Below are 19411 nucleotides of genomic sequence, written 5' to 3'. Positions count from 1 at the left end.
ATGTTGCTTATTGGTCTGGTTGTGAGAATTTTTCTTTTCTTTATGTTGAGATGTAATCCATACTGAAGGCTGTAGTCTTTGGTCTTGATCTGTAAGTGCTTCAAGTATTCTTCACTTTCAGCAAGCAAGGTTGTGTCATCTGCATACTGTAGGCTGTTATTGAGTTTTCCTCCAATCCTGATGCCATGCTCTTCTTCATATAATCCGGCTTCTCAAATTATTTGCTCCACATTCAGATCAGTGGTTAAGGTGAACAACTGCTAACTGAAAGGTCAGTTAGAAACCACCAGCGCTTCCGTGGGAGAAAGATGTGGCAGTCTGCTTCTGTAGGGATTTACAGCCTTGGAAATCCTATGGGGTTGCTGTGAGCCTCAATTGACTCCACGGCAGGGTTTTTTTTTTTTTTTTTTTTAATACAGATTTATTAAGTATGGTAAAAGGATACAAACCTGATGCGTACCTTTTCTGATTTTAAACCACTCAATTTCCCCTTGTTTTGTTTGAACAACTGCCTCTTGGCCAATGTACAGGTTCCACATTCTGTTGGATCACCTTTCTTTGGAACGGGCACCAAACATGGGTCTTTTCCAGTTAGCCAGTTGGCCAGGTAGCTGTCTGCCAAATTTCTTGGCATAGACGAGTGAGTGCTTCCAGTGTTGCATCCGTTTGTTGCAATGTCTCAATTGAGATTTTGTCAATTCCTGGAGCCTTGTTTTTCGCAATGCTTTCAGTGCAGCTTGGACTTCCTCCTTCAGTAGTATAGGTTCTTGATCATATGGTACCTCCTAAAATGGTTGAATGTCAACCAATTCTTTTTGGTACGATGACTCTGTATTCCTTCCATCTTCTTTTTATGCTTCCTGTGTCATTCAGTATTTTCCCCACAGAATCTTTCAGTATTGTAACTTGAGCCTTGAATCTTTAGTTCTTTCAGCTTGAGAAATGCTGACCGCGTTCTTCTCTTTTGGTTTCCTAACTCCAGGTATTTGCACGTCATTATAATACTTTACTTTGTCTTCTGGACCTGCCCTTTGAAATCTTCTGTTCAGCTCTTTGACTTCATCATTTCTTCCTTTCCCTTTAGCTACTCTACGTTCAAGAGCAAGTTTTAGCGTCTCTTCTGACATCCATTTTGGTCTTTTCTTTCTTTCCTGTCTTTTTAATGAGTGTCTTAGTTATCTAGTGCTGCGATAACACAAATACCACAAGTGGATGGCTTTAACAAAGAGAAATTTGCTCTCTTACAGTCTAGGAGGCTAGAAGTCCAAATACAGGGCGTCACCTCCAGGGGAAGGCTTTCTCTGTCAGCTCTGGAGGAAGGTGCTTGTCATCAATCTTTCCCTGGTCGAGGAACTTCTCAGTGCAGGAACCCTGGGTTCAAATGATGTGCTGTTCTCCTGGCACTGCATTCTTGGTGGTGTGAAGTCCCCGTATCTCTCTGCTCACTTCTCTCTTTTGTATCTTAAAATAAATTGTCTTAAGACACCACCTAACCTTGTAGATTGAGTCCTGCCTCATTAACATAACTGCCACTAACCCCACCTCATTAACATCATACCCGTTAACCTGTTGCCGTCTAGTTGATCCTGACTCATAGCAACCCTATAGGACAGGGTAGAACTGCCCCGTATGGTTTCCAAGGAGTGCCTGGTGGATTCAAACTGCCGACCTTTTTGGTTAACAGCTGTAGCTCTTAACCACTGTACCACCATTAACATCATAGAGGTAGGATTTACCACATATAAGGAAGTCACATCAGATAACAAAATGGTGAACAGACACACAATATTGGGAATCATGGCCTAGCCAAGTTGACACACATTTTTGGGGGACACAACTCGATCCATAACAGTGAACTTTTGCTTTCTTCATGTATAATGTCCTTGATGCCATCACCAAATTTGTATGGTCTTTTGTCATTAGTGTTCAATGCATTAAATCTATTCTTGAGATGGTCTCTAAATTCAAGTGGGGTATACTCAAGGTTGTATTTTAGTTTAATATTGTAGTATCCTGTTAATCATTATGACTTCATATCATCATAAATACTTTAAGGCACATAGATAGCCAAGAGTAAGTTTCATCATTAAAGAGAATATTTTAAGTGGTTTGTTTCATGATTACTAATCTCTGGGTGATTTTTTTCATATCTGATTAAATCAAAATTATTTTTACCTTACAATGGCTGACAACAAGAATAAAGGAAGTGTCAGTTCTGCCATATTCTTCTTATTTCCTGGGTTTGCATTACTACTGTTGTCAGTATTTTGATTTCTTTGCAGAAATCATTTAAAGCCACTCATCCGTTTTTTGAGGATTGGTTTAAGCTATGTAAGACCATGTATAAACCTAGATAAATCCAGGCATACCTAAACTGAAACACATCACAGTACTTTGAGAGTGAGGGAACAAGGGCAGGCACCACCCGAAATGCCAGTCCAAATATTCTCTGTCTGCACCCCAGACAGACTTGCATAGGACACTCACATACCAGTGCCCTGGAGGTACCTATAAATAAGCTCCTGTAGTATTGTTTTGAATGTAGTTTGATTTAAGAAAATTGAGTTTGTTTAAGAAAATGCTTATATGTGTTGGTACATGTAGTGAGGATATTTCTCTGTTGGAAAGGAAAGGAGACAACTGTGGGATGGTAGAAAGAACACTACAGTTGGACTGAGTCCCAGGTCTGCTGCTATCTGGCTGTGTGATAATGGACAATTGACTTTCTTTCTGTAAGCCTCCATTTCCTCATCTGTAACCCCACACAGTGATGCTGAGAATTGACTTTAACAAAGAAAGGCTTGTAAAAGGGCCTTGTAGCTTATAATTTATACTCACGTATAATAGAATTCATTAAACTTTATATAAATAAAGGAGCCCTGGTGGTGCAGTGGTTAAGAGTTTGACTGTTAACCAGAAGATTAGCCGTTCAAATCCATGAGCTGCTCCTTGGAAACCCTATGGGGCAGTTCTGCTCCATCCTATAGGGTATCTATGAGTTGGAATCAACTCGACAGCAGTGGGTTTGTTTTTTTTTTTTTTTAATATATAAATAAAAGGAGAGCACTTTCTTTGTAAGTGGAGGGAATATATATCTCAATGACAATTTTTGTTTGCTTGTTTCACTTCTAGACTGCCTCTTCAAGCTATGTCCCATGAATCGCTACTCAGCCCAGAAGCAGTTCTGGAAAGCTGCGAAGCCAGGGGCCAACAGCACAACAGATGCCGTGCTGCTCAACAAGCTACATGTATGTACTGAATGGGACCGTTGGTGATGAGGGTCTTATGGGTAGCCACGTGGATGGTGTCCTAGTGTAAGGGGCAAGGGACTAGTTATATCAATGTCCACCTTTCATACCAGTTTCCTTCCGTTCTTTGATAAAGGGGTAAAAGAGAGATGACCCTAAAGAGAGATGGATTATAGTCACCTTGAGATGATGTGAGAGCTGGTTTCTTCTCAGCCATTCCCTTTTGGGGGGTGGCCACAAGCAGAGGTTCTGAAAGCAAACTGCCTAGATTTGCACCCTGGCTCCACCAATCACTAACTGTTCATCTTGGGGAAGTTACTTACCTATTTTGTACCTCTGTTACCTCGTCTGTAAAATGGGTATGATAATAATACCCACCTCAGGAGGTCTTTGTGAGAAATCCATGAAATGAAACAAAAGGTATAGGAATAGTACCTGGCACATAATAAATGCTTAATATATCTTAGTTATTATCACTGTATTTCCCTTGACTATAATTTGATATATAAAAGATGTGCTTATTTCATTGCTGATGTGCTATGTTCCCCTAAGCAGTTGTTTGAACCTCTCTGAGCCCATTTTTGCATCTGTTAAATGATGATGTAATTCTTCTAATATCCTGCACTGTGAGGATAATCTGTGTAGTTCTTTGGGATGCATAGGAGAAGGACAGTACGTAAATCAATGTAGTATTATTGAAATTGCAACCCATTTCCCGTGCCCTTATCCTGCTTTATTTTTCTTCATGATATTTGTCATAATCTTTCTCATTTATTGTGCTGTCTTTCTCAACTAGAATGTAAGCTACATGCAGGCAGACATATTTTTTTCAGTTTTGCTCATTGCTGTAGCCTCTGTGGAAACCCTAGTGGCGTATTGGTTTAGTGCTATGGCTGCTGACCAAGAGTTTAGCAGTTTGAATCCACCAGGTGCTCCTTGGAAACTCTATGGGGCTGTTCTACCCTGTTCTATAGGGTCGCTATGAGTCAGAATCAACTCGACGGCAGTGGATTTGGTTTTTTTGTTTTGTAGCCTCTGTGGCTGAGACAGAATTTGGCACGTAGTAGATACTCAGATATTTATTAATTGAATAAAAAACATGATGTTTCTCGGGGCTTAGTGATGACAGTAGGAGATGCGCAATAACTGTAAGCATTGAAGAGCTCACTGAGTCTTCCATCTCAGCTTGCTTTGTTTTGATTGTTGTTGTTGTGTGCTGTTGAGTTGGTTCTGACTCATAGCGACCTCATGTGACAGAATAGGTCTGCTCCATAGAGTTTCCTAGGGTGTCATCTTTATGGAAGCAGATCATCAGGTCTTTCTCCCATGGAGCTGCTGGGTGGGTTCAAACTGCTAAGCTTTCCTTTAGCAGCTAAGCACTTAACTGTTGAGCTACCAGGGCTCCTGCTGTTTTTACTAGCATGGGGCACAGTCATAACCTGCTGCATTTGTTATGGTAAGGATCAGGTGAAGGCAGTCTTTCATTTAGTATATATTGTATTGGAACGGGGTGAGATGTTCCAGGTACTAGGGGAAAAGACCAGGTTCCTAAGCCAGGTGAGTTTATAGTCGTGAGATGTTCCAGGTACTAGGGGAAAAGTCCAGGTTCCTAAGCCAGGTGAGTTTATAGTCTTCGAGTTTCAGGACCCACAGGAGACACCCCCATTGCACTTAAAGTGAAACTCAGGCTTTTTGCTGTCATCTACAAAAGTGCATGTATAAATCTGCTTTCCTCACTGATCACCTCTGATGCTTCTGGACTACACTTGCTACACCAGCCACACCGGCTTTATTTCATTTCATTTTACTTTTTGGATATCCCAAATCCTTACCAGTCTCCCGACCTTTGTAATTTCAGTTTGTTTGGTTTGGAAGGTTCTTCTCCTGGCTCTTCCTAAGCTAAGACCTTTTTATCTTTCAAGTCTCAGCTTAAGTGTCATCGCAGCAAAGCCTTCCCCACCACCTTGTCTAAGTCACGTCCTGCACCATGGTGGGCACCATAGCACCCTGTTTATGTCTCTGTCAGCATTGATCATAGTTTGCAATTGCATTTGGTAGTTTCCTTAGTTACCATCTGTCACCCCATTTGAATGACAGCTCTACAGAGTCAGGGGCTGTGTCTGTCTTGTTCACCATTGTATCTGCAGTGCCTGTAACAGTGTCTAGCATACAGTAGATGCTCAAGAAGTATTTGTTGAATGGGTGAATGAATGAGCACTGTGCTAGGTGCTGGAGAGAAAACTGTGGTAGAGTCCTAACCACCTGGGAACTTAATATCCAATAAAGAATAAAGAGATAGTGACCATTCAGTGTGACTAGTACTACCTACCACAAGGGAACCACCTGAGGCTGTGGGAGCACATAGAAGGGCCACTGAAATCCGCCGTTGCTGGGTTAGTCTGGGAGATACAGTGGTTAAGGAGGGCTTCCTAGAAAAGAGAATGTGACAAACCTCAGTCTCAGGCACTTATAGAAGTTAGAAGGCAGAAGAAGAAACAACTGAAAAGCCTAGAGACTTCAGATGGCTTTGAAGACTTCCGGAATTGCAACAGCATTATTTTAACAGTTTTAGAGCAGAAATTCTCAACCCTGACAGACCCATTGCTCCCCCCGATAGCATATATTATGTGACTTTACAAACATGAAAGGAAATTCATAAATAACATAGCCTCCCTGGATTCCAAATTAAAAAAAAAAATTATGAAAGAGAAATAAAAGGGAAAAAAAAACGTGTTCTTCAGTAAGTTCATGCTCAGGCACAAACACTCTAGAAGACCCCAACCAAACGCATTGCCGTCCGGTCGATTCCGACTTATACCAACCCTGTAGAACAGAGTAGAACTGCCCCATAGGGTTTTCAAGGAGCGGCTGGTGAATTCAAATTGCTGACCTTTTGGTTAGCAGCCAGATACTTAAGCACTGCGCCACCAGGCTCTGTCTAGAAGACGTAAGGCAGTAAATCCTTGGGAAGGAGACTGCTGTAGACTGTGGCTGGTGCAGGTGTGAGTACTGGCGGCGCAAAAAGCAGGTTAGGTTATCCGTGATGTGATTTTCCAAAATGGTCAGCAGCTCTTGATAATGTTATGAAGAATGCAAAGAACACCCTCCCCTTTATTAAATGCTGGTGGTGCAAAACAGTTAATATGCTTGCTGCTAATCAAATGGTTGGTGATTTCGAGTCTACCTAGAGGCAACTTGGAAAAAAGGCCTGGCGATCTACTTCCAAAAAAATCAGTCATTGAAAACCCTGTGGAGCACGGTTCTACTCTGATACACATAGGGTCACCATGAGTCAGGGTTGATTCAACACCAGCTAGAGTGTATTTTTGGAAAATATATTAACAATAGCATTGATAAGACCATGCAAAATTATGCTTTGTGTTGGTATATAAAACGAAGTTAGGTGCAGGCTCAGATAATGACAGGCAGCTTTTTAACCTATGTGAATGTGTCTAGCCAGATATAAAATTATATGGGATGAGTGATGATCCAGAGTACAGGGATGTACCATGCGTTTCAAGATATCTAGCTGGTTCCTGTCCACTGAACATTGGTAGCGCACCTTCCTTCCCTAGTCATTGTGATAATTGAGAATAACCCTGAAGTCTGTGCTAGGAACATGGGAGTTTAATGGAATGGGTGGGAAAGGTTGTTCAGTCCTGCAAATCTTCCAGGAGAGCTCTTTAGGGCCTATGCCTATGGCTTCATCTTTGTAGGTCTGCATGTCTTTAGTAGTTCTGGCTTTGCTTTTCTGGTATAAAAACCATTTGGTTCATTGAGATCTTATTAGCAGATCTCAAACTCTTTCTTGTCCTGCATTTTTTACAGCAGGGGTTGTAAATTCAGAATCCTGTTGGCCAAGCAGGAAGCCAGCAGAAATAAAGGGGGTTTGGTGGGTAGTGTTGCTAAGTAGAGTGTGCATGTGTGCGAGTCTGCAGGGGGCAGCTTTACCTCCCTGCCATTACTGTGTGGGAAGGTGGGCCTAGGGCTGCCACCAGGCCTTCTGAATCTTTTTCAGAGAAGATGAAAATCCATGCTTTTGTGTGCAATGTAGCTCTCTCTCTTTTTTTCCGTGTTAGTAACCAATCCAATTTTAAGGCTCAATACATACACTCAACACCAATGTCTCAGGTGGAATATGGCACTGAAGCCACCAGCTTGCAATCTTTGACCTATATGTTACATTTTATCAGTAATTCCTTTCAAAGCTCCTTCCCATGAACGAGCTGTGAAAAAACAGCACACTTAAAAAAAATTCAATCCCAAAAGTGATCAAGAACTTTGAAATCCTTATTTTTGTTTAAAAAACAAAAAAACAGTGAATTATCTCTTTTTCTCTTTCATGTTCTTTGTGCTTCTAAAAACATTTTAAAGGAAACCACTCCTTTCCTTTGATTTAAGATTACTGGTGTGGCTTTCGGAAACCCTGGTGGCGCAATGGTTAAGAGCTACGGCTGCTAACCAAAGGGCCAGCAGTTCGAATCCGCCAGGCACTCTTTGGAAACCCTATGAGGCAGTTCTGCTCTGTCCTATAGGGTTGCTATGAGTCAGAATTGACTTGATGGCAGCCGGCTCGGTTTGCTTTGGTTTGGCTTTCAGGTCTTGGGGGCTGACTTTGTGCTTGATTAGTTCCTACTTGCATGCTTAGTGGGAACTTTTCCCCTTAGCATCTGAAAGTCATCAACACGGCTCTGTAGCCTCCATACAGCCGTTAAAATGTTGTATTTTGGGCTGCTGCTTGCCTTTGGGGGCCGATGGCCAGTCCCCAGTGGGTGTTCATTTTTATTTTTGTCGACTACTGTGCAACACCCTGATCAAAGGTCAGATTATTTTAAATTAATGCCATTTAAGGAGTTGGTTGTCTAGACCACTTGACTTCCTTTGACTAGAGTAAGCAATGTAAACAGCACTTTGAAGGAGAATGACATCTAGTGGCTGGTTACGGTGTGTGTTTATGCATGGTAATTCCTTCTGCGGGAATAACTGGACTTGAACTCTTCTGGTCATGATTTCCTAAAAGGCTCTTGGCAAAAGGAGCTTCCCCGGCCTCCACAAATCACAAATTTGTTCTAAAGGCTTTGATTACCGTTTCCAGGCCGCAGTTTACCTGTTACCTTGAAGCAGACACTTACATCATTTTCTTTCTGAGAAAAGATGACTTAAATTAAGCCACAGCTTTGACAAGGTAAAAGGAACCAGAGGAGTGACAAGTCCTGGTTGTCCTTCAAAGCCGTCTTGTTTTCAGAAGGCTTAATTCAGTATCACATTACGTAATTCAGAGTTGGTTGACCTTAAATAAATCGCCTTGCCCCACTGTTCCAGGGAGCTTTTTGTAGTAACTTAATAAAGGTTTCTGTATTTCTGAAATACAGTAACAGGTGACTGTGATGGCATTGACCTTGATGTTGTTCAGGGAATATGGCCATATCGGTGGTGAATAATAATGGTGGAGACCATTGCATAGAATGCATTTTCTCCCTTAGAAATGGAAAAGCCAATTAGCCTATTGTGTAAGGGAAAAGAGGAAAAAAAAAAAAAAAAAAAGACAAGCCAAACCCACTGCTGTCAAGTCGATTCTGCCTCATAGAGACCCTAATGAGACAGAGTAGAACTGCCCCATAGGGTTTGCAAGGTTGTAAACCTCTCTGGAAGCAGACTACCATACCTTTATCCTGTGGAGTGGCTGGTGGGTTAGAACTACTGACCTTCTGATTGGCAGCCAAGTGCTTTCACCCACTGTGTGACCAGGGCAGGATTTTAAATTAAAAAAGGTAAGAGACTTAAGATGGCTTTTGAAAATCCAGGCCACTTGCCACAAGAACATGATGGTCAATTTGTAGATGCAGTCCTTAGCATATTCCTTTTTTCCTTTGTTTTCTGAAAAGTTAAACACATAATATGTGAGTATTATAGGAAAAAAAAATCCAAAATGTAGGTGAGTAGGAAAAGGAAAAAAAGAATTAATATGATCTCTAAACATTGCTCCTCAAAGATAACCTTGATTTGTTTTTTGGTGTGTGCCCCACCCCAACCCCAAGTCTATCACCCTATCCCCAAGTCTCTAAATGTTAAAGCATAATGGAAGCATGCTATCTTACTTCCATTTCTTTAACCTGCTTTTACATATTATGTTGTGAATAATAGAAATCTTTATTCCCGATTTTAGTGACTACTCCATTGTAGGGCAGTACTGAAATTTTACATAACCAGTCCTTATCTGAGAGTCCTGGCGGTGCAGTGGTTAAGAGTTTGGCTGCTAACCAAAATGTTGGCAGTTTGAATCCACCAGTTGCTCCTTGGAAACCCTATGGGGCAGTTCTACTCTGTCCTAAAAGGTTGTTATGAGTTGGAATCAACTCCCCTGCAGTGGGTTTGGTGTTTTGGTTTAATCCTTATTTTGGGGGTAATATTCAAGATCATGATGGAGCCATAGTGACACAGTGTTTAAAAGCTTGGCTGCTAACCAAAAGGTCGACAGTTCAAATCCACTGGCCACTTCTTGGAAACCTTATGGGGCAGTTCTGTCCTGTTCTGTAGTGTCACCATGAGTTGAAATTGACTTGATGGCAATAAGTATTCAGGATCATGACAATTTTTGGCTTTTTGAAAAAAAAAAAGTTGTTAAGGCCTTGTACGTACACCAGATTATCTGCTTAGGAGAAACTCCTAGAAGTGGAATTGCTAAGTCAAAACGATGCCCATTTTAAAACAATTTGGTAGTTAATGCCAGATTATCCTCCGGAACAGTTGTACCAGTCCACTGTCTAGTAGTATGAACTGGTCCTTGGCCTAAACTTGAGACATTTTACAAATGAAATCTCATTCTTTTCAGGATGGAAGCAACCTTGATATATCTTCAGTAACGATGGTATAGTTCTTACCTTAAAACCAGTTGCTGGCGTTTCCAACTCATGGTGTCAGAGTAGAACTGTACTCTGTAGGGTTTTCAGTAGCTGATTTTCCAGAATTAGATTCCCAGGCCTTCCTTCTAAGTTGCCTCTGGGTAGACTCGAACCCCCAACCTTTTGGTTCGAATTCAAGACTTTAACTGTTTGCACCACTCAGGAACTCCAGTTCTTATTATCTTTTTATCTACTTGTTACCTCACCTGCTCAGCCTAAAAGTCATGATGGTTGTTTTTGTCTAAAAACTGAACTTGATTTTGTGGGGAGAGTTATCTAAGGACTGATGTGTGAACTAAAATGAACACATTTGGTAGTTACACATTTAATAACAGATGAAATGAATTGTGAAGCTTTTTCCCTTAAACAAGAGAACTTATAAGAAAGGGAATTTATAGAAAAAGGAAAGTTAAGGAACAGCCCATAAGCTTAATGCCTTTAACGTTCATTGAATAGGGAAGTGCAGGCTCAGTCTTGATTAAACCTTTTAACAGAGTTTTGGATCGATATTGGATATTTTAAGGAATATTCTTAAATACTTGTCCCCCAGTTTTGCTTTATTTTCTGTTATAATTTTACCTCGTGTATGCTTTTAGCAAATGCCCTTGGTTCTTTATAACTGCTGCTGTTTAGTCTTAATTGGAATATATGGCTTCTTGAAGACTAATTTGACATTTCATTTTAGATATACCAGTGACCACTAGGTTCCTGCTTTTATACCTAGTCTAAGAGTAGGTAGGAACCTAATGTTTTAGATCAATGTTCCTTAAACTGAGCCATTGGAAATTCTTGAGAGTAGGGGGAAGGTCCCTGAGAATTTTCCCCCTTAAATGAGGACCATGTGTCCTTCCTGGCTAATGCACCCGCATGCACAGCCACTACCCGTCTGTCAGTAGAGGCTTGTGTGTTGCTATGATGTTGAACAAGTTTCAGAGGAGCTTGCAGACTAAGACAGCCTAGGAAGAAAGGCTTGGAGATCTGCTTCTGAAAATCAGCCAGCGAAAACCCTATGGATTACAAGAGCTCAGTTCACAACTTGTCGTGAATATGGTGTGGGACCAGACAGCATTTTGTTCTGTTGTGCATGGGGTCACCATGAGTTGGGCTGGCTCAACAACAGCTAACAACAATGTATTACTTAAGTCCAAGAAACACTACTTTAGATTTCTTATGCTTAGAGCAGAGAAAAACAGTATTTGCATATTGGAAAATGTCATGTTTTACTGAATCTGTTGATTTTTTTCCCTTTGACATTTTTCCCCTCTTGAATTTCCAGCCACATTAACTGAGAGCTGCTTAGCAGAAAAAACAAATGGCCCTCTACAAAGTGTAAACCTTCCTTCCAAGTAACAAATGGATTCAGTCCAGTAAACTACCTGCAGAAACTTGGGTGTTGTAGAGACTAAGAGGTGAAGCACGGGTATGGAAAAAGGGGGAGTGAGAGGTGGTAGGAAATTCAAGGAGAGTGTTTATTGTTTATAGAGCGGAGTCCCTAGGTAGTACAAACAGTTAATGGTACTCAGTTACTAACTGAAAGGTTGGAGTTACAAATCTACCCAGAAGTAACTTGAAGGAATGGCCTGGCAGTCTTCTTCCAAAAACTCAGCCGCTGAAAACTCTATGGGGCACAGTTCTACGCCGAGGCACATGAGGTTGCTGTCAGTCAGAATCAACTTAATGGCGGTTCATTTGGTTTTTGTGTTTTTTGGTTTATGGAAGGGCAAGAGAGAGTTAAGGGGAACTTTGCTGGGGCCATTGGGGAGCCATGGATTGCCATGTTGTTTACACTGGTGTTATTTCTGGATGGGTCTTTATCTCAGTGGATTTTATCCTTTATTATAACTTAGAAAGAATAGCAGACTGGAAATTAATTTGAAAAGAGAGAGAAAGAGGGACATCTCTGAATGGGCCATTGTTTTAAAGAGCTGAGAAAGATGTGGTGAACTTGCAGTGATCGTACTAACTGAGGCAGGTCCTGCCCCTTCTGTAATGTGGTTTCTTTTTGGTTTAAGATTGCTTCATGCAGTTTTATTTTTCTCAGAAGATGTATCTTCCCTTACATGTGCTTTTAGGTAGAGGTGGAAATCTGAAGCATTTTGACTTTTGAAAGAAATTGAAAGATACTTGACCTGGCCAACTTAGTTCACCTTTTGAAATCCTCATCATTAGAACATTGTTTAGTTTTAGAACTTGTATGTAACAGTAATGTTGGAAAGTTTCCTGAACTGATTGACTGTGCCTGCATATGTCGTCTCTAATTGATAACAACCTGCAAGGTTTATGCTATCCCCATTTTGTGGAAGAGAATAGTGAGTGAAGCTTTGTGAGATTAAGTGACCTGGCCAAGATAATAAAGTGGGTGTGTGGTAGAGCCCAGACCAAGCCCACAAGGGCCCTTTACTGTAAAAATGCAGACGTATTACCTGGGAAAGGGGACCATTAACCCATTGGTTTGGGGTACATCTTGCCTCAAGGATAGGCCCACACTGCAAGGGGGGAAACTCCAGGAAAAGAACATTCGAAATCTTGCGAAGAATATGATTGGTCATTAAGGTTTTATCATCCACCAGATTAGATTCTGATCCTTGTTGTTGTGCTTCTGTTTCACCCTGTCTAGGTTTGGATACAAGAGTTGGAAGAACAGATTGCTTATTGCCCAGGATAAAACTAGTTTCCCTTTAGCGTTGTTGCAATATGATAACAGTACTTTCAGAGTTGTACAGGTAAAGGAGTGAAAAGTGACTGTTGAGGATGGTGGCCCTGGCAGACCATTCTAGAACCTTCTTTTCAGCTTCACTATGATCCCCATCATGATGAATTTTGAGTGGTATTGTCTACCAAAGTCATTTATAATTATAAGAATTTAGTTTCCCAATGTGGGTTTGAGGATTATCTCTGCCACTTAATAGATATGTGATATTTAGGAAACATATTATTGAGGAAAATTTCAAATGCACACAGAAGCAGAGGAAATAGTATCACAAACCCCGTTCATTCCTGTCGTCCAACTATGTGATGTCAACCAAAGTTTTTAATCTCTCTGAATTTATTTCTTCTTCTTTAAAATTAGGATAATGATACTCCCCTTAAAGAACTACTATGAAAAATAAATAAATTATAATTAACACTAATAGCTAATACTTTATGAGTGCCTGAATGACCCACTCTCTATGCTACGTGATTCCTGGGAGGTGTAGGTTTATCCTCATTTTACAGAAGAGGAAACTGAGACTCACGGTTGTTAAATAACACTCAAGGTCCTAAAACCACAAACCAGAATTTGGATCCAGGTTTTACTCCAAAGCCATAAAAAGGTCTTTGACAGATGGTAAAGGGCCATGCAAATCCCCACCCCGCCCCCCCGTATGCTTTTGCTTTGGCTTACCCTACGCAAATTTCTATGAATTCCTTAAAGGGAAAAATACATCTTAAAAGAGCCAAAAAGGCCAGCGAAGCAAAGGCAGAGTGGGTTGGATTTCCAAACCCCTTACTCATCTCACTTCGCCTCAGGGTGTGTTAGGGTATTGGCTTATTTCTGTGGTTCTCGTAAGTATTTGCTAACGAGGGACGTTTGTTTTGCACTGCTGCAGAGAGATAGAACCCATTGTTTCCTCTGTGTGACCAGTCTTCCTTTCCACACACAGCATGCTGCAGACTTGGAAAAGAAGCAGAACGAGACAGAAAACAGGAAATTGCTGGGGACTGTCATTCAGTATGGCAACGTGATCCAGGTGGGTGATGGGGGCTCTTCACTCCTGGAGTTGAAACATTACAAGGAATGGAACTGAAAAAAACGCATACGTGAAACAGGGTTTGGATACCTTCAGAGTAGGACACCATGCAGACAGCTGATACACTGCACAGAGACCAGTTCTTCTTGTTACATGTGATAGAGTCTCAGGCTTTTTAGTTGGCTCTCTCAGTGCAGGAGTCACTTCTCCTCCCGGATACTGATCGTTTAGCCTCTGTCCATGTATTTTAAAAGGGAAGCTTCCTACCTGAAAAGGAGCCTGTTCAGCTTGTGTTGTTTCAAAGTTCTTCCCAGTTGGTAAAAATTGGCTTCTGTGTAACTTTTCCCTGTTCATGAACTGTTCTCCAGACTTAATAAGGGCAATTTTGTACCTTCAGATAGAATATTTGATGATATTTCTCATGTCTTCTCACAGGTTGTGGGCTTCGCTTGCTTATCTCTTATGCCTTTAAATATACATGGGGATAAAGCAAAATCCAGGAAACTGCTTCCTCAGGCGTTGCTCAGATCATCCTGGATCTGTCCCAGTCTGGGAAGAAATAGGACTTGAGGAAGCCCAGTACCAAATTTGGTCTCTCTCCATTTGCCCAGTCACCAGATCGTTTTGACCTGGATACAGATGATTTACAAAAAAAACCCACTACCGTCGAGTTGATTCTGAGTCTTAGCAACCCTATAGGACAGAGTAGAACTGCCCCGTAGGGCTTCTAAGGAATGCCTGGTGGATTTGAACTGTCCACCGTTTGGTTAGCAGCTGTAGCTCTTAGCCACTAGGCCACCAGGGTTCCAAACAAAGGATATCCCGTTACCGTTGCCATTGAATCGATTCCAACTCATAGTGACCCTATAGGACAGAGTAGAACTGCCCCATAGAGTTTCCAAGGGGTGCCTGGTGGATTCAAACTGCCAACCTTTTGGTTAGCAGCCGTAGCTCTTAACTGCTAGGCCACCAGGGTTTCCAGACAAAGGATAGTAGTTATCAATTTATGAGCATCAGACTCATTTAGTTGTCTTGCTTCATTCTTTCCCTTTTTGAAAGATCTGGCTTACTGTGTAAACTTTACTAATTGTGAAGCAATTCCTTCCCATTTTTATTCATATTAGGTTATAGAGCAATGCTAGTCAGCAGCATGGGAAAACTGGAATTACCAAGTTGGTGAAAGCAACCTTTTGTGGTTAAATGGCTCATTTATGTTAAGCCTTTGTGAATAGTGAAAATAACTCCCAAAATCCTTTTGAAGTTAGGTCATGCCAGTCTCACACACCCTCCCCTTCAAGTTCTATCCAGTTGAGAATGGACACAGGGGCCAGGAGTATATCAGTGTCGGCTTTATTAATGGGCCAGGCCAGTGCCCTGAAACTCAGCGTATAAGACACCTTGATTTAGTTAAATTCGAGAATATGTCTTGAACTGAGAATGAAAGAGGGGCATAGGGGTTAAGAATATAACCTCTTAAGAGAATTCCAATTCAGGTTTTACAATTTAATAACTGTAAGATTTTGGGCAAGAAATTTTGCCATACCTCAGTTTACTTGCTGGCAAAATGGGAATAATGGTATCTGCTTTCTAGGATGGTTGAGAGGTGCCTATCACAGAGTAAGCTCTGAGTACATGTTAACTAATGTAAATCATTATTACTTCCACGGACCTGGATCTTGGGATCCACCTGTAGGTAATGCTGGTTTACAAACCAAGTCTGGTCCAATACCTGGACAGATGCATAGTGGATTGGGTCCAGTACCTGGACAGATGCATAGCAGATCAGGCCCAGTCCCCAGTTGAACACTGGGGGCTTAGAAGGACATTGCCTTCTCTTTGTCTGTCATGGCCAGGGGATGTCAGGGGCTCACGAATCAAAGTATACTCCTCCACCTCCAACAATCCAATCAGAAGACTATGGACCACCTAAGATTGTTCTAGCATATCTGTTAACAATAAAAAGAGGGATATTGGCCTTTGGCACTAGAGACCTATGCTGCCTTTACTGTTTCTCCAGGGATTGGGCAGTTTTTCATATTTTCTTCCATCTTCTCTTATAACCTATTGAGTCGGGAAGACTTGGCCAACTCTCCCTGGTCTAGACCTGCTATCAGACAAGTTGTTCCTCATCTAGATCTCCAGTCTTCCCATCCCCTTTGTACATGACCATTACCCAAGAATCAAGAATGAAGTGCTTGGAAATTCAAGGTGAAGATCTATGGCAGCCATGTTCTTCCCAATGAAATGGCAGTCCTATAATGGGACCACCTTGTAAATCAAACTGTTTCATGTCCTTAAAAGTGCCCTTCCTTCAATCTGTCTGTGTGTCAAGGATCACTTGGACTGCAGTTCCTTAGCCCTTTACACAGAGTTAGGTACCGTCCTCCCCAGCAGATGACCATGACCTGTTTTAAGCTGTTCCAACATCAGCCTTTTCCAAGGCTATGTTGGGGAAAAAAGAAAATATTTTCTTTTCTACTCTGCCTTCTCTTTCCCCTGCCTGTGCTCTTCTTTCTTTCCTAATTATTCCCAGCCTTAGGCACTTTCTGAGTCTCTAACTTCATAAACAGCCCAGGGATCGGAGGAATGTTTGATGCATATTTTATGCGACTGAGAGAACATTGGTAGAGAATTCAGAAACTCACCAACACACACCGTATATTCTTTGTGGTTTTTTAGCTCCTGCATTTGAAAAGCAATAAATATCTAACTGTGAACAAGAGGCTTCCGGCACTGCTGGAGAAGAACGCCATGAGAGTGACGCTGGACGAGGCTGGAAATGAAGGGTCCTGGTTTTACATTCAGCCGTTCTACAAGCTGCGATCCATTGGAGACAGTGTAAGTGCACTTCAGGCCGTGCCTCCAACCATCACTGTATATCAGAGTCAACTAGGAGAGTTTTCAAGTTGGAATCGGAGGCTTGTCCTGTATGGAGAGTAGGGAATCACTATGGAAACTAGTGTTTGGGGAAACAAGGAAAATTGGAGAGAAGTGTGACCTAAATACAGAAGCTGTGTTGTTCCTGGACTTCTGAACAAAAACCTATGAACAACCCATTACCTCAGTTACTTGACCACAAAAACATCTATCATGTATTAATGTTCCAGGGGACATCCCTGTCAGTCTCGATCCATTAATGGAATAGAAATGCCTTTCTGTTTTGGAAATAACCCATGAACCCATAGTTAGTAAAGGAAATAGAAGAGAAGAGTGGATCTTAGAATTATCCTCACTGGTTTTTTTGTTGATGAGCTTGTAGGTAGGTTCTCCAGCCTATTCCAGTTGCTGCAGCTGGTCCCTCACCCGAGGAGTCAAAGCCACGGAATTCCCTTTGAGTCTGACTTAGAACAATTCTGATGTTTGTTAGCTCAATTAGTAAGCCATTACGTGGGCATATACTTGACAGTGAATATATTGAAATGCTATAAGCTACATTTCTCACCTTGTTAAGATTCTGAAATAGTTTCTTTTTACTAAAAAGATATGTGCCTTTAAGAGGATGAAATCTTCTCAAAATATTCAACTAGACTTAATTTAGACTGGCTTTTGCCATTTTTCAGTATTGTCATTTAAGTTTGTAAGCATTAGGCAATCTGGATATGTGTTAGTTTGGGTGTATGTGTGTGTTTGTGTGTGTGTGTGTGTGTGTGTTATCTAGTATACCAGAAGCATCTAGTACTGGACCATTACCTCACAGTTGGTGTACCATAAATTGTTGTTGTTGTTAGGTGCCGTCGAGTAGGCTTCGACTCATAGTGACCCTCCGCACAACAGAACGAAACACTGCCCGTTCCTGCGCCATCCTTACAATTGTTGTTATGCTTGACCCTGTTGTTGCAGCCACTGTGTCAATCCACCCCCTTGAGAGTCTTCCTCTTTTCCACTGACCCCGTACTTTGCCAAGCATAATGTCCTTCTCCAGGGACTGATCCCTCCTGACAACATGTCCAAAGTATGTAAGACGCAGTCTTGCCATCCTTGCTTCTAAGGAGCATTCTGGTTGTACTTCTTCCAAGACAGAGTTGTTCGTTCTTCTGGCAGTCCATGGTATATTCAATATTCTTCACCAACACCACAATTCAAAGGCATCAATTCTTCTTCGATCTTCCTTTTTCATTGTCCAGCTTTCACATGCATATGATGTGATTGAAAATACCACGGCTTGTTTTTTTTTTGGGGGGGGGTCAGGCTCACCTTAGTCTTCACGGTGACGTCTTTGCTCTTCAATACTTTGAAGAGGCCTGTTGCAGCAGATTTGCCCAATGCAATGTGTCTTTTATTTCTTGACTGCTGCTTCCATGGCTGTTGATTGTGGATCCAAGTAAAATGAAATCCTTGACAACTTCAGTCTTTTCTCTGTTTATCATGATGTTGCTCATTGGTCCAGTTGTGAGGATTTTTGTTTTCTTTATGTTGAGGTGCAATCCACACTGAAGGCTGTGGTCTTTGATCTTCATTAGTAAGTGCTTCAAGTCCTCTTCAATTTCAGCAAGCAAGGTTGTGCCATCTGTATAACGCAGGTTGTTAATGCGTCTTCCTCCAATCCTGATACCCTGTTCTTCTTCATATAGCCCATAAACATTGATCCTTAAAAGGAAAAGTCCAGTAAAAGTCCAATCAAGCTTAGGTTTATTTATTGAGGTCTTTAAGTTATATTCATATGGAGTTTGAGAAAATTTAGCTGTATAAAACCCAAAACCAAACCCATTGCAGTCGGGTCAATTCCAACTCACAGTGACCCTGTAAGACAGAGTAGAACTGCCCCATAGAATTTCCAAGGAGAGCCTGGTGGATTTGAACTGCTGACCTTTTGGTTAACAGCTGTAGCACCTAACCACTACGCCACCATATGCTCCCCCAAATGTTGGCACTGAAAATAGGTGGGTTTTATATGTTAGGAAACCATCTTTCCCACTCCCTTTCCTTTCACACCATTAAAAAAAAAAAAAAAAACACATGATACTTGTTCTGACTTTTCTCTTCAGCAAGTCCTTTGCTTTCCTATCTTTAAACTAACCTGCTTAGCTATGACTTATAGGATCTGCCTGTAGTTAAGAAGATACAATGGACTTGATCCTTGATCCTTTTAGAATAGCATTTTTTAAACTTCAGGTCTTGACCTATAAGTGGGCCTTGAAATCAATTTAGTGGCTTGTAACTATCATTTTTTAAAAAATGAAATAGAATAGGAAGTATCAGGCTGTATTATACATAGTGAGGATAAGTTTTTTTTTTGTTGTAACTTTTGTTTCGGTTATATGTATCCATATAATATGTGTGTATATGTGTGTGTGTGTGTGTGTGTACTGAGTCATAATGGAAAATGTATTTGTTTATGTGAGTTGTAGTCAAAAAGTATGAAAATTGTTTCTTTAGAAATATAAAATTAATGGATTTATTCTTCCAAAGATAAAGATTTACCTCAGGCAATATCCTGCTTCTACTTTTTTTACTCTTAAAATTAGGTTAAAGCTTATTGATACAAGTGCCTTCACTGAATTTAATGAAGATAAGATCTTTTTCTTACTGC

The 19411-nt window shown here is 41.1% G+C and overlaps 1 protein-coding gene across 7 annotated transcripts in view; it reads left to right on the top strand.

Moving 5' to 3' along the window:
- The window catches only part of ITPR1 (inositol 1,4,5-trisphosphate receptor type 1), a 385201-nt gene that overhangs the window by 141032 nt on the left and 224758 nt on the right, over nt 1–19411 (top strand). For all 7 annotated transcript variants that reach the window (XM_064274996.1, XM_064274992.1, XM_064274993.1 and 4 more), the window contains 3 exons: nt 3133–3248; nt 13795–13881; nt 16561–16719. In XM_064274996.1, the coding sequence (XP_064131066.1) occupies nt 3133–3248; nt 13795–13881; nt 16561–16719 (362 nt within the window). The remainder of the gene's footprint in view (nt 1–3132; nt 3249–13794; nt 13882–16560; nt 16720–19411) is intronic.

Source organism: Loxodonta africana, chromosome 22 (assembly GCF_030014295.1).
Source record: "Loxodonta africana isolate mLoxAfr1 chromosome 22, mLoxAfr1.hap2, whole genome shotgun sequence".
In the NCBI taxonomy this organism is placed as follows: domain Eukaryota; kingdom Metazoa; phylum Chordata; class Mammalia; order Proboscidea; family Elephantidae; genus Loxodonta; species Loxodonta africana.
The sequence above is the reverse complement of the archived record's forward strand: the minus strand, read 5'-3'. Positions and strand labels throughout refer to the sequence as shown.